At 38.7% G+C, this 16,336-nt stretch overlaps 2 protein-coding genes across 4 annotated transcripts in view; one reads left to right on the top strand and one right to left on the bottom strand.

Annotated features, from left to right (window-relative positions):
• The window catches only part of Vha44 (V-type proton ATPase subunit Vha44), a 249,734-nt gene extending 241,444 nt beyond the window's left edge, over positions 1-8,290 (top strand). For all 3 annotated transcript variants that reach the window (XM_090381677.1, XM_090381676.1, XM_090381678.1), the window contains exon 13: positions 8,013-8,290. In XM_090381677.1, coding sequence (XP_090237803.1) covers positions 8,013-8,108 — 96 coding nt within the window. In that variant the 3' untranslated portion in view covers positions 8,109-8,290. The remainder of the gene's footprint in view (positions 1-8,012) is intronic.
• A 607-nt stretch (positions 8,291-8,897) lies between these two features.
• The window catches only part of LOC150080788 (uncharacterized), a 190,404-nt gene continuing 182,965 nt past the window's right edge, over positions 8,898-16,336 (bottom strand). The window contains exon 9 of the mRNA XM_090382064.1: positions 8,898-10,271. Within this exon, the coding sequence (XP_090238190.1) occupies positions 10,136-10,271 (136 nt within the window). The 3' untranslated portion in view covers positions 8,898-10,135. The remainder of the gene's footprint in view (positions 10,272-16,336) is intronic.

Genomic DNA, 16,336 nt, shown 5'->3' with positions numbered 1-16,336 from the left:
CCCCCCCCACAATGTGATTCAACTCCTTCCTTCCTTCCTTCTACTGTTAATGTAAGCATAAAAGTCTTTGCCATTTTTCCCTGCAGGAGACTTCTCATAATCTGCCTTAGCTTGGCTAATTTTTATCTATCATAGGCTTCTGTATCACCCGATAATTTATATGCATCCCATGCTCTTTTCTTCTCTTTCATGTGCCTTAATATTTCATCTAACATCCATTTAGGTCTAAACTTTGGACAGTATTTCTTTGTTGGTATGTAAAGCCTAGTAGCTTCTTTGATTACTTCCATTTAGAATTTGCTATTGGTAACTTCAGTTAGTCCCACTGCACACAGTTTAAAAACTGTCTGAGACCTCTGTAGCCACCCTTATGAAACCAAAATGCTTTGTTTTACCCTTGACAGTTATGTCTTTAATTAAATTCCACATTAGTACACTGTGATCGCTGCCATCTAATGGGTCTTTTACCTATAGATTCTTAATGCATAAAAATCACTGCTGATAACCAGACAAAGGGTACTGCTTCCTCTTGTTGCCTCTCTAACATGCTACTATAGAAAACAGTCATCCAAGAAATCCACAGTCTTGCTAATGTGTAAGTGGCCAACCCACAAATTCCAGTCAACATCTGGAAAGTTAAAATCCCCAGTTATTGAGACTTTCTGATTTGCTGGCCCATGTATAACTGTTTGGTATACTCATCGCGGTCAATTTTGTTTTCCAAGTGCTTATATCACACCAAATTGACTCAACATTGCATTTGTCACCCAAGTCAACTGGGTGCACTGCCTCAGCTTTAATATTCTTCTTAACTAAGAACATAACCTCTCCTGTTCTGGCTGCCATTCTTGTATACATTGTACTCCCCATATTCAAATTTAGCATCACTTATGTCTGAATGACACGGGGTCTACACTGTTCCTACAATGTCTGCTGTTGTTGTTATTTGGTTTTTAGGAGCATTAGCAACTAAGGCCATATTGCTCCGGGAATATGCAGTGGTCATTCCCTGACCTTTCCGCATCCTCCGTATTTGGTGGTGACGGACTCGAACCCCGGTCTAATCAAGAAGCGTGTGCTACGAACTGCTGCTCCTTCCCACCTGGCTACGGAGGCGCCTCTACAATGTCTGCATTCAACATCTTAATCAGTACCTTGAATTCATCAAATTTATTTAGTGCTCCTAGCATTAGTGTAGATGCAAGTATACATGCACGTTTTCTTACTCTTAGTTACCCTAACACAGCCCATGTATTCATTTGTTCCATGATGATCCACAGTAGGGCCTGAAATCCCAGATGCCTTGCTTTTCAGGCTGCTGCAAGAATCACTTTCACCCCTGCCTATGACTTTAGTTAAACTATTAGTCTGTTTAGCCCCCAAGCTAGCAGTTTTTTGATCCACCTATCACTGCCTCCATAGCATCAGCAAATATTCTTACATCCCTTCTATTCAAGTGCATCTCATCCCCGTAAAATAACAGTGTTAACAAGCACAGATTACACTGAGAAAAATTCTACCCCATGAGCTTTGCACATTCTCGCCAGGACAAACTGATTGACAAGGCTCTAAACATATACTCCCTCCTGTTGTGTCTGCTGGGCAGAATTGCAGACACATTCAAATGTGCTAACTTGCAACTTTTTGCCAACATTTCCCTGTATTTATTAAGTAAGTCCTCAGGTCTCTTAATATGATTAGTGCAAACGTGTACAACAATATCACCTGCTCTACAAAGTTCATCTACTTTTGCCCCTGGCAGATGTGCTCTGGTCCTATTCCACCTATCCTTATTGCACAAATTTCCTCTGACAATCGATTCACCAGATCACCAACGTGGGATCAGTACATTCTGCCTTGAAGATTTCCACTACGTTGTCTGATGCACATAGTGAGCTCTGGCATTGAAGGTCAGCTGAGAGCTTGATCAGCCCCCATTTTAATTCCTTTAAGGGCATCTACCCTACTCTTCAAATTCTCGTAAATGCCCATCAGAACCTGAGTTAGTACCTAATTTCTTCACACACTCACTGCACATAGCACACACAAAGACATCCTCCTTGGCTTGATCATGTTCTGTTCCAGAAACATCTATAAACATTTCACAAGTTGCACATTTTTTTAGGGTGTGATGCATGGGAGAATCACCCTCCTTTGGTCTCCCTTGAGCCATAGCACTCCCACTGCTTTGTGCCCATTGCTTTGCTTCTCTAGTCGGGGCATGATTTCTGTTTAAATACAATTTAATTGATTAATAATGAAAATTAATAAGATTAATAAATTTAATTGATTAATTGAGTACACTTAAGCTAATAGATTCCTAAATGCAGTGATACGTATTACACTATCTAGTTTTACATTATACCTACACTATCTAGTTTGATATAGCGGATGATATCCGCTCTACACTATCTAGTGTAGAGCGGATATCATCTTTTAAGGGCACAAAAGGTGATATAGTTGTACACGTTGGCACTAATGATATTAAGAGTAGGAGACTGGCGGAATTACTTAGCATGTACAGGTCACTGTTGAAAAAAAGCCGTGAATTAGGGTTGAATTTGAAAGTGTCTGCAATTCTGCCCAGACACGATAGGAGGGAGTATATGATGAGAGCCTTGTCAATCAATTCGGCCCTGGAGGGATTGTGCAAGGCTCAAGGGGTAAAATTTTTTTCAGCCTGGACTGTACTTGTTAACAGTAGAGATTGCTTCTACAGGGATGGGATACACTTAAATAGAAAGGGTGCAAGAATTTTTGCTGATGCTGTCGAGGCAGAGTTAGGTGGGTCGGAAAACTGCTAGTCGGGGGGGGATACAAGGACTAATAGATTAACAGTAGCCACTGGCAGAGGTGGAAGTGATTCTTGCACTGCTTCAATTGAAATGAGCAGAAGCCTGAAAAACAAGATGCAGGATATTTCAGAGACTGCTGGGAGTCATTGTGGTACAAGTAAACACATGGGTTGTGTTAGGGTAGCCAAGAATAGAAACAGGTGCATGTATACCTGCGTGTACACCAATGCTAGGAATTTGGTAAATAAATTTGATGAATTTGAGGTATTGCTCAAAACATCAAAGGCAGATATTGTTGGGATATCAGAGACGTGGTGTCACACAGATATAAGGAATGCGGAACTGGAATTTGGGGAATACAATGTGTATAGAAAGGATAGACAGGACAGGAGGGGAGGAGGGGTTATGCTATTAATTAAGAAACACATAAAGTCCAAGGAAGTGAAGCCAGTCGACATCGATAGACAGGGCAGTGTCGAGTCAGTTTGGTGTGACATAAGCATAGAGAAATCAAAATTGAGAGTAGGAGTGTGCTATAGGCCTAATGACTGATGAGTATAATAAGATATTGTACAGGGAAATAGAGTGGGCCAGTAAATCAGAGAGTCTTATAATGGGGGATTTTAATTTCCCAGATATTGACTGGAATTTGTGGTTTGGTCACTCGCACACTAGCAAGGCTTTTGTGGATTTATTGGATGATTGTTTTCTACAATCAGCATGTTCGTGAGGCCACAAGAGGGATCAATACTCTTGATCTGATTATCAGTAGTGATTCTTCATGCATTAAGAATCTGCAGATAAATGAACCACTAGGTGGCAGTGATCACAGTGTGTTGAAGTGGGATTTACTCAAGGAGGTAACTACCATCAGAGGTAAAGGGAAGGGTTTTTCTTTTCGTAAAGGCGACTATGATGGTCTGAGACAGTATTTAAATTCTATACAGTGGGACCAACTGATGATGTTACCAACAGCAAACTCAAAATGGGAAGCATTCAAGGAACTAATCTTGGAGGCTACCAGGCTTTACATACCAACTAAGAAATATTGTTCAAGGCTTAGGCCTAAATGGTTGTCAGATGAACTAATGAGACATGTGGCAGAGAAGAAAAATGCATGGGATACATACAAATTAATGGGTGACATGGAAGCTTATGATAGATATAAGTTGGTCTGTAACCAAGTCACAAAGGAGATTAGGCAGGCAAAGGCAGACTACGAAAAATCCTTGGCAAAGGATGCAAAGAAAAACAGAAAAGAGTTCTTTACCTATTTAAACTCAAGAAGGAAAGGGATGAATCAGATTGGTCCACTGGATATTGATGGTTCAACAGTTGAGGATCCTGCTCAGGTGGCTAACAATCTAAACGAGTATTTTGCATCTACATTCACGCATGAGGAGTTATTCAGGAAGGAGAATGATGTAGGTATAGTAAACATTGGCAGTGAGCTGGATGATTTTGTAATAACTGAGAGGAAAGTGGAGTAGAGATTGTTGAGGATAAACATAAAAAAGGCACCTGGGGTGGATGGGATCTATCCAGTTATATTAAAGGAGGCAGCAAAGGAGGTAAGCAAACCCCTAGCCATAATTATGAGAGCTTCTTTGGACTCAGGGGAGGTACCCATAGACTGGAGATGTGCAAATGTAACCCCAATTCACAAAGGAGGATCAAAGGCTGACACAAGTAATTATAGACCTGTTAGTTTAACTTCTGTTCCAGGTAAATTAATGGAGGCACTGGTTAAAGAAGCACTGCAGGATCATCTAGACAAGAATTCAGTTATAGCTCAGACGCAGCATGGTTTTGTTAAGGGCAGGTCTTGCCTGACCAATTTGATTGGATACTATGATGTAGTCACAAAAGAACTGGATGCAGGGAATAACTTTGATATTATATATTTGGATCTTAGAAAGGCTTTTGATACTGTTGCACATGGAAGACTGCTGCACAAATTGGAGCAGTGTGGCATTGGAGGCAAATTGCTGCTTTGGATAAGGGGATGGTTGAGTGGCAGAAGACAGAGAGTGGTAATCAATGGACACTGCTCAACGTGAACTAATGTTATTAGTGGAGTTCCTCAGGGTTCAGTGTTGGGTCCGTTGTTGTTTTTGGTGTTTATGAATGATATTGATGATGGGATATCAAGTTTAATGTCCAAATTTGCAGATGATACAAAGGTTGGCAGGGTTGTTAAGGACACCACTGACGCTATGCTGCTGCAACAGGATCTGGAAAGGTTGAACAGATGGGCTGAGAGGTGGCAAATGAAGTTTATTGACAAATGTAAAGTACTACATATGGGAAACAGTAACCCCAGAGCAACGTATCAACTCTGCGGTACTACACTGACAGTGGTGGAGAATGAAAAGGACCTGGGGGTAATTGTGCAGGCAGATATGAAGTTCTCTGAGCAGTGCAGACGAGCTGCAAGAGTAGCTCATGGTGTCTTGTCAATGATATACAGGAATTTTTCTAGCAGGGATAAGGAGGTGATTATTCCCTTGTATAAGGCAATGGTTAGGCCACACAAGTACTGTATACAGGTCTGGAGGCCTCATTTCAAGAAGGATGTAGAGCTGCTGGAACGGGTACAGAGAAGGGCAACAAGATTAGTGAATGGAACAAAGGGTTGCTCTTACGAAGAAAGGCTTAAGTTTTGCAAATTACAGAGTCTGGAGACTAGGCACCGGCGAGGTGATTTGATAGAGGTGTATAAGGCTTTGAATGGTTTGAGCATGCTCAATGGGATTCTTCATCTTGCTCAGAATAATCAGCTCAGAGGGCATAAATTCAAATTGAGGAAGGACGGATGTCGGATAGATGTGCGGAAATTTGCCTTTGGCCAGCGGGTGGTTGGTTGGTGGAACCGACTTCCATCACTTGTTGTTCAAGTTGATAGCCTAAACAAATTTAAGGCTCAACTGGACAGGTATTTCGAGCAAACGGAGGGGTGAAATGGGAGTGGTGTTTTTTTTTTTTTTTTTTTTTTGGCTGATGCTGAATAAGCTTGCTTTCTTGCATCATATGCCTCTACTAATGCTAATATATATATGTTGTGCTATACCTTAATGATTGCTAATGCTAATATATATATGTTGTGCTATACCTTAATGATTGCAATGTTAAATTAGTTATATCCTTGCTAAATAGTAAAAATTCCTTAACTAAACACACAGTTATTCCCGACTAGTGATTACAATCTTCGAACTACTTATTTATCACAATTAAAACCCTACTATTCCTCTGCACTACTTGTTACGTGCTACGATATTCACACTAAAACACCAATACAATAGAGTAATAACTTACAAAAGCACTAGCTAAATTTAAAAATATGCTAATGAATGTGATTAGACTATTTAAACTACTTGTAAAACACATTGTAATTGCCTAGCTGCTCTGGACCCAGAGTATCTGCACATGTACAGGTGTAATCATACGCAGGAAATAATTGTCAGTTTGGTTTTTTGGTGTTCTGTGATGGTATCATAAAAATATCAAGTCTGTGGTTTAACTTAGTATTGACTCTTAAATATTTCATGACAATTTTGCTTAGATTAAATAAAATTAAAATTTAATAAATGATAATTAAGTAGTAAATTGTCTTATGTCTAATTTTGCAATCACTGAAGTAGAAGAGAAAACATCCCTGAGACATATGGGTGTTAGTTTCTACTAGTAATGAATACATTCTAAACTTTACACAATTGTGCTTTATTTAAAGTATTTACTTCCATCTGGGGATGGAAGTTCACCTAAATTTCTCCGTAGCCAGGTGGGAAGGAGCAGCAGTGCGTAGCACATGCTTCTTGATTAGACCGGCCATACAGTTATATTTGCCATACAGTTCTCTATTGACTCTTGCACTTATTGTTGTCTCTTTGGTATTGCATGGTCACATCGACAGTAGTTTCAACTTCAAAAGAAATTTCCAATTCCAAGGAAGATTTTAACATTCTTTGACTGGTTTAGAATGTCCTTAAGTTGCTATTGTGTCATAGTTGAAAAATCAGTTAGCTGTCTGTAAGAATGTCACAAGGTGGAGTAACTTTCAGACGTTGCACACATTAACTCTGGTGTGCACATTAACTCTAAGGTAGGCGCCTCCGTAGCCAGGTGGGAAGGAGCAGCAGTGCGTAGCACACGCTTCTTGATTAGACGGGGGTTCGAGCCCGTCACCACCAAATACGGAGGATGTGGAAAGGTCCGGGAATGACCACCGCATATCCCGGAGCAATATGATCTTAGTTGCTAATGCTCCTAAAAACCAAATAACAAACATCATCTAAATTTAAGGTGGGAAGATGTTTGCTGCCACCTATATCTGAGAGAGTGCATCCAGTTTACCATAATTTTCGGAATGCCAAAAAACATCAACATTACAAAAATTCATAAATAATGGTTGGGAAAGTTCAAGTTTGAAATTCATAGATAAAAGCAAACACTTTTGTAAATCAGAATAAATCTTAATTTTATAAAAAGTTTATTCATGTGCATAAACTAAACACTGTGCCAATTCCATAAACAAAAACAAAGAGTTCAGTCAGTGTGCCAATATTGAGTAATTATTAATTTTGTGTGCTTACTTTCATGGCACATCCCTTCTAGTGCTGTTTGATGCTTATATGTATAAAGGCAGCAACCATGTTAAATTTTATTTTATTTTGGTTGGTGCTAAATAAGCTTGTTTCCTTGCACCATTTTGCTGATACTAATAGTATTAGTGTGTACTTTTTCTTTGGTTATATTATTATTAGAATTATAATAACCATAAAGACTATTTACTGACTTTGGGCACTCTCTCTCCCTCCCCACTCTGTGGCAGGGGTTTGTCTTTGCTGCACTAAATTAAATTTGAGTACTAGAACAAGCCTTAGGAAACATAGCATTAAGTTTTCTTGTACAATAAACTTGAGAACTAGCATTCACTTATTTTCCATTGTAAACATTCAAATGGTAGGACAAAATAAGTACCCTGCAACAAGAAATGTTTGTCTTGACACCTTTACTTTTTCATTCTTTCAAATCAAATGTGAAATATTCAGCACTCTACATGCTTTAAGAATGCCTTTCTTAAGGCGTGTAGAATGTTTTAATACTAGATATTATTCCTAAAATATTGCCCATTGAGTGTGACTTTTCAAAAACTTTTTTAAATGTTACTTAAAATAAAACTTTTATACTTATTCACATAATTTTTACTCCTTTCAGGATATACCAGGATTAAATTTAAGCCAACAAGAATATTATCCATATGTGTATTTTAAAGTGAATATTGATATGGGAGAGAGTGGTCCAAGCAAGTGATAGACTGAGTCATAATTCACATATATAGGCATGTACAGCATTATAGTTTTTTTCTTAATTTAAATCATTCCGAATAAATTCTGTGATGATATTGTACTTTTTCTCAAATGTCAGTGTTCTTCCCCTTATCCCATGTGTACATATATTGTTGCAATTTCCTTCTGTGGTATTAAATGTAATTTTGCTAAAGTGTTGTTTTCTTGAGAACAAATAATGTTGATAGTCTCTCTATCTATATATATATATATATTGTGAATTTTATTATGTTGTTAATATTGAAGAGTATCTGTTAGTTACTTTATTTTACTATCACTGTATCATGTAACATAAAATTGGTACATTTTAAAATTGCTGAAATGGAACTGTAAAAGTTACATTTAATGCAATAAAGGTTTGCTTTCTATGGATTATATCTAATTATTGGGTTTAAAAAAACTGAATTGGAATTCTGTTAAGTTTGAATAAAGTGATACAGAAATTTTTTTTTTATTCTGATTTGATTTTTGACAATAATTTCATTCTAATGTTGGGAAATTATATTAAAATAATGTTTAAAGTATTTAAAAAATTTTCAAAATTCCATGAAGAAATTCACTCCACAAAGCAACAAACCCCCAGTTGGAACCTTATTACAGCCACATACATGTGGAAAACTCATTCATGAAAAGATTAATGATTCATACTAAACTATTTACTTCAAGTCAAAGTAAACAATACCCAAGTCAAAAGTTTATTATGGGTACTAATTCTAAAGAAAAATATGAAAATTAAAAATAATTTTCATTGTCCTGTATGTGCTTTGAGTGCACAGATTATATGTTATAAGTAGTTCGTTCAATATACGAAGGTGTGTGCCTGTTTATTTTAAAGTTTCATCTATGCAAAAGGGGAAAAAAAGCAGAGAGAGAGAATCTTTGATGGGTGCCAAAAAATGGTCTCCTCATTAACTTTACATGCTGTAGCAAATTTAGTTTGTAGAGCAGTGGACAGTGATTCTCAAACGGTGCGCCACAAATATTATGAAAGTATATTTTAAAAATGAGAAGAAACCCATTTGTATAGAGATTCATTACATCCATGATCAGTTAATAGCTAGGCCCCAAGGGTAACGGTTATTGTACACAGTTAGCAAGCAACACGACTGAGGAGTGTTTGAAACACATTCAAAACACATGTGTGCGTAGCCGCTTAGGATGCAGACTGGTATATATTCTTAATTTTATACGGGAAGTGCGCCAGAAAATTTTTATGTTTTACAGTGCGGCAAACCAAAAAAGTTTGAGAACAGGGAAGCACAACTCTGGCCAAAAGATAAAGTTTGGTGATGGACTGTCAACATCTGACATGGATTACCACTACAGCTAGGCAAGAGATTCAACAGCAAGTATTGAAGGGATGATTTTGGCTAGAAAATCACAGCAGTGTAACTGTCTAGAAACTTATTAATAAATAGGAAACACTACCTACAGTGATGTCTGCAGGACAGATCAAGGACTGCTCACCAGTGGCAGAAGTGTGTCTGGGAAGACAAATCAAAATTTATGCTGACATAGGGCCAAAATTTGAAAACCAATTTTCATCCAAAATGTGTTACCCCTATAAACATAGGGGTAACAGATTCTTCATTACACAGCCACCACAAGCAGGTGGTGACTGTGTAATGATTTGGAGTGTCATTTTTTGGGAAGGCCAATATGCTACATTACCTTTACATTGTCATGTGATTTCCTGAATGTATTTGGACATCTTGTCTAACCATATGCTATCTATGATGACATCCCACATTCAGTGAATCTTCCAGGACAACAATGCTACCATCCCTTGGTTCGAAAAAATTCTTGAATAGTTCTAAGAATTGAACAGCATGACAGTATCATGGCCCTCCAGTCTCCTTAACATGTGGAATATACTGGAGATAGAAGAATCAAGAAGCTGGACAACTCCTCTACTTTGATGAACTGTTGAACTTGGGGAGGTCCAGTGCTTTATTAGCTGCTATTCTTCTCTTCTCACTCTTCCCAATGCTTTTAAATATATTTTAGGCCTCTACATATTCCTGGTTTCATCCTCTCAGCAAACGAAGAGCTGATATTGAAGTCCACAGTTTCCACTTCATTGAGAATTCTCTTAAGTAATTTTACTGGAAGGTGTTCACCAGCATTTCTAAAAAAAGGATAAAATAACAATATAGTTAAATATGCTGAAGTTAAATATCCTACTATGAACAAAATTTAACACAAAGAATTGTATTATATATAAAGCCAGGCCTTTGCAATCTCTTCTGGTTTTGTAATATCAGAGCCATTGACAGAGAGCATAGGATAGTTTATACTTGTATTTTTGCATACATACACTATATTTTGGCCCAAATTGTTTGGGTCTTTGTAATTGTGGAAGCGAAATGCCTTCATGCTTCTCTTTTGCTGGTCTGCCTAATTCATTTTGCCTTTGCCTGTTTAAAGCAGATGAGGTTTTCTGTTCTTGGGAACTTTCTGAAGATGTTCCATGCTCTATTCTCTTTTTTAGCAGCACTACATTGATCATTCCACCACACTTTAGAGCAGGCCGATATTTTTGTGGATTGGATTGAAATTGCTTTTGTCCAGTGCTACAGTATTTGGTTGGATATATATTCTAGTGCCAGGTTTTCGGTGTTTGTTGGACCTGTTTTTCTTTTAGCGTAGTTAGCTGCTTGTATACAACCCATTTGGCTTTCGAAAAGTTCCATTTGGTAATTCGGTAGGAAAGGTGGGGAACACTTGTTTCAATGCAACATATCACAGGGTAGTGATCAATGCCCAGTGGATTGCTGTGAATAGAGGGCATATGGTTGCCAAGCATAAAGAGACATTGATAGCCGAGGTAGATGCTGTAGGAAGATGTGTATAAGTGTGTGCTCCTTTATTGCAAGTTATCAGATTGTGTTGATCAAGTAATTTTTCGATGGTTTGTCCATGCTTATCCAAGTTATGGTTTCCCCAACAGCAGATGGTGACTGTTGAGGTCTCCGAGGATACAGTACGGTTTGGGAAGCTGTATCACTAATTCTTCTAAGTTGGCATAGCTTATATTTTGGTTAGGTGGCAAGTATAATGAGACTATGGTTAAACTGAAGTTAATATTGACTCATGCAGCTACTGCCTCAAGGTTTGTTTTCAGTGGGATTGGTTTTGAGGGTATCTGGGAGTTGATGATCAGCGTTACCCCTCCATGTGCAACATGATCTTGCCAATGTATTAAGTATTTCCAAAGGGAAACAATTGTAGTTGGTGTTAGACTGGTTTCCTGTAGACAGAAGGCAATAGGATCATATTGTGAAAGGAGATCTCAGATGTCAGCCAAATTACTACAATAGTCTCTACACAGTTCCACTCTAAGTTGTTGTTGTTGTTATTAGGAGCATTAGCAACTACGGCCATATTGCTCTGGCGATATGCAGTGGTCATTTCCTCGACCTTTCCGTATTTGGTGGTCACGGGCTTGATCCCCGGTCTAATCAAGAAGCGTGTGCTACGCACTGCTGCTCCTGTCCACCTGACTACGGAGGCGCCATTCCACTGTAAGAAAGTAAGCATTATTTGGGTTTACTAGAGCCCTCGATTTGTTTTCGAGGTACAGATGGCATACTTCGCTAATTTTACTTTTTCCCTGGGAAATAAGGTTTCCCTGTATCCATTGTTACACAGGTGTTTCATCCGGGGTTCATTGGAAGTTATCCGTTATTATGCCGGGCTGGTTTTATTTTTTGCATATGCCATACAATATGTTCACGTCTCAGGGACAATTTGGAGGCTGAGGAATCTTAACTGAAGTATGTTCACGAAAACACCGATGTACTTACGTAACTGCCTAGTGGCTTTTATAGCAGGACAATGGTCTCGAGCCCTAAAAGATCCATTCAGTTGCATAGGGAATAGAACCCACAGCTCCGACCAGCATTATGTTTTTCACTACAAGACCCTATCGATTATAGTCAGATCTTGAAGTGCCGCAATACTAGTTCTTTATTCTAAAACTTATATTATGGTTGTCGTGTAGCAAGAGAATAGGTCTGAGGCAAGGATACTTAAACAAAACAGTTTATTATCGAATTATACCGAACTTTTATACACACAAACATAAGTACCAAACAACTTGATTTCAACCCCAGTCTACTCAAAGAGCGTGTGCTACTGCACTCCCGCTCCTGACCACTCGGCTACGGAGGCCTAGACCTGATTAGCTGATCCTTAATATGGCTACACAAATTGTTACATACCTCTATAATCACCAGGACGTGGAGTACGGGCCAGAGATGAGCCATCTGTGGAAGAACTACATGAAGAACATATACACAACCTACATCACAACCTCAATCAGGTCTACAGACAATGTATCATAATGAATAACAACCATAATTATCGCGACATTAACAGTAAAGTAGTCAAGTTAAATCTACAGACAATGTATCCTGATGTATTGCAACACTAATTGTCGTGACATTTAAAGCAATACTAGTAGGCTACCCTCTAATTTACTGATAATAAGGTATCATAATAATAATTATATGACTGAGGAGGAATGCTTATGTACTAAAAGAGGTAAGAGTAAACATAACTTACCAATATGTGGAATGATGCGTTCTGCAGTACAACGGATTCTGCTGGGAAATTCAGGGTGGTACTTTCTTTCTGTCTTTTACTCCATACTTTCTCTTTGTCGTCTGTTTGTCTCCTTGTCTTTCTGCCTGCATATATATCGCTCTTATATGTACTTCCATCGGTCCGGTGCTCGATCTGGTGGGCTAACCTTGAGGGCTGATAGCTGGGGGTCCAAAACAGAGAAGAAGTTGCACCCATAGAGTGAAGCTCATATTTGTTTGGACTCGTGAACCTAACTTCTTCGAAAGAAACTGGTATCTGGGGTCGAATCAACAACAAAAAGGGAAAATTGCAACCGTGTGAGGACGAAACTCATATTTGCTCGGGGGCAAGGGTTCATAAACTCCGAACTCTGGAATCCTATTTCTGCAAAAAGAGCTGATAGTACAGTGTACCCTATCGGTTAATAGTTATAGTTTCTTCAGAGGTGATAAGATGACAAAAACACCTCTTTTCCCAAAGGGGTATAGTAGAGGGACAAAAGTATGGGGTTGCAGGCGGATTAACAGGTAAAATGCAGGCATTTTACACCATCTCCTCATCAGTGAACAGTTCTAAAACCTGTTCACCTTAGTTTGGATTATCTTCTGAATCCATGTAGTCTGTTTGGTTTGTAGTCTGGCTGTACATTGGCATATTTATAGTTTTGCTTGCTTTTTGTTTGGTGTGTTGGTACTGGGGACAATATTGACCATTCAGCTAGTGATTTACTTGGTGGTATAGTTACCTCCGTTTCGGCAGCAGTTGATGTGTGTTTTTTTTTTTTTTTGGTTATTTGGGCATAAGTTGGCTTGTTAGTATTTGGAACCGCTAAAGATTTTTTAGCCTCTTGGTAGGTCACATTACATTCGGTCCTGTACCGCTGTATCTTTTTTTTCACGTTTCCAAAGGGGACACTCCACCGAATACACCAGATGAGCTTCTTTCCAGTTAAGACAGTCTGATGTTGTGGCTGTGCAGTCTGTACTCGTGTGCGCAGTGGAGCCACATTTCGCACAGGCAGCTGTTCCTCTGCAGACTGTCTGTGAGTGCCCAAACTTCTGGCACTTGTCGCAGCATAATTTTTTGTTGAAATCCAGCACCTTTTCACACAACGAAGGTTCAGATATGGGTTCTCCTAAACTTCGTCTGTGTGAACCACAAATGGCATCCGCGAGGAATGGGTCATTAGCTGTTCTCATAGTTTCTCTTTTTTTGCACATCATCTGAATCAAGTTTTGATGCGAACTTTAAAATTTTTTTCTTGATATTAATGTCTGTTATGTTTGACTTTCCAACCTCATAAAATTTTGCTAATGAAGAGCCGCTTTCTCCCTTTGAAAGTGTTTAAAATCTCTAAATAGGCCTACAAGGCTGGGACAATTCATATTGAACAATTAAACTTTACACCAGCCGGTATTCAAATAAACAAAATTCCAATCCTGCAACTAAAACACTTTATTTACAATAAAATAAAATACAATATATAGTAGTCTAAAACTGATGTGATTTAATTTACAATAAAATACAAAAAATATAAAATATGATGATAAAAGCGATAAAAACAGTTAATAAAATACCGTAACAACTGTAGCTTTCGGAGATAGCGATCTCCTTTCTCAACAGCATATTTCTGCTGTGTGGCACATCCTTAAATAGCAGATCCACGGCACTTCGTCACATGGTTCCTCGGGAGTAAGGCCGGAATTTCCCATTTATGCACCGGAAATGGCTCGGGAGCGCGCTAGCTGAAACTGTTCATCTCGCCCAAGAACCACGGTTTCAAAGAGGGGATGTAAGCATACACTCTTGTCTCTATTAATGGAATTGCTAGCTGCCCCAATACGTAAACTCTCAAGCCATTTACGGTCCCAGAACCCCTGTGCATGATCCGTGATGACAGAATCCTCCGGGGAGATTTGATGTTGCTTCTCCCAGAAATGTTCTGCCACGGCAGACTTCCCATAGTTTACGGACTTTATTGCATTCATATGCTCCCCCAGACGGTCTTTCAGTCGTCGCCCCGTCTCACCTACATAACACACCCCACAATCCGGGCATTTAATTTCGTATACCACCCTACTGTTGTAGGGTGGTACGGACCATGTGGTCCTTTTTCTCAGCCAATAGCAGCTTTGTAAACATGTTGGCAGCATTGTAAGTGTTTTGCTTTTGCATCCTTTAGCTGAAGTGTTTTTTGTGTTGTGCTTATTTTTCATAAATTTACTGTATTGAATTCTTGAACATACAACATTGTGTAAACTGATAATATGGCCCCTAAAGAGCATAGTAAGAAGAAAATAACAATTAAAATTAAACAAGAAATTGTGAAAAAAACATGATGGTGCTAAAATTAGTTCATTGGTGGGTGAATATGGTTTTTCCCAGTCAACCATTTCTACCACTGTGAAACAAAAAGAAAACCTTAAAAAAATTTATTAAAGTAAGGGATGAATCTAACAGTCCAAAATGGCAGAGATTGTAAACATGGAAAGGCTTTTGTTGCTGTGGATAAAAGAAAAACAAATGAAGGGTGATACAGTTCCTGGACAATACATTTTCGAACGTGCAAAACAGATTTTTAAGGACTTAAAGGTTAAAAATCGCTTTCAACTACTGATAAGTGACATGGAGAATTTAAAGTCAGCAAAGGTTGGTTCAACCATTTTAGAAAAAGGTCCGATATTAAGTGTCATAAGGCATGAAAGAAGCTTGTAGTGCTGATGAGGAAACAGCTGAAAATTTTAAGGTGGAGTCAAGAGCTCATTGAGAAGGAGAGTTATCTTCCTCAACAAGTCTTTAATACAGACAAAATGGGCCTCTTTTGGAAAAGAATGCCCAGGCAAACATACATTGTAAAAGAAGAGGCCTGGGCATAAGCCTACGAAGGATAGGCTTACTCTGCTATGGGGGTCCAACGCCTCTGGTGACTAAACTTAAACCATTGTTGGCTTAACAGTCAGAAATTCCAAGAGTGTTTAAACAGCAAAAGGTCATCAAAGGCAGGATGGATGTTTTCTGGCAGTGAAGGCCTGGGTGACAAGCCACCTCTTCAATGAATGGATATTTGAAGTGTTTTGTCCAGTCAAAAGATACTTAGAAAAGAACAAACTTCCTTTAAAGGCACTGTCAATTTTGGTTAATGCTCCAGGCCATGATCCCGAACTTGCTCGATCTCTAGGGGAGCAATTTGACTTTGTTACTGTCAAATTTCTGCCACCCAATATCACCCCTCTGCTTCAGCCATCGGATTAGCAAGTGATCGCCAATTTTAAAAAAAATTACACGAAGAAGATGCTTACCAAGTGCTTTGAAGAGACTTAAGATAGCCATCACCTTAAAGGAATTCTGGAAGACCAGGTTTAACATCTTAGACTAAAAATCACTGTGAATTCTTGAATGAAGTTTCAGCTTGGTGCCTCAATGCAGCCTGGAAGAACTTGTGGCCTTCAGTCATCCATGATTTTGAACGATTTGAAGTTGAAGGTGTTCTAGAGCAGGAAATTAATACTCTTGGTGAGTCCTTGGCTCTTGAGATTGAGGTATAGGATGTGGAGGAGTTAACTGAGGATCATGGAAGGGAGTTGACAACAGAGGAGCTCCAGGAAT

Source organism: Mastigoproctus giganteus, chromosome 9 (assembly GCF_048544385.1).
Source record: "Mastigoproctus giganteus isolate SK-2022 chromosome 9, ASM4854438v1, whole genome shotgun sequence".
Classification (NCBI taxonomy): Eukaryota; Metazoa; Arthropoda; class Arachnida; order Uropygi; family Thelyphonidae; genus Mastigoproctus; species Mastigoproctus giganteus.
The sequence above is the reverse complement of the archived record's forward strand: the minus strand, read 5'-3'. Positions and strand labels throughout refer to the sequence as shown.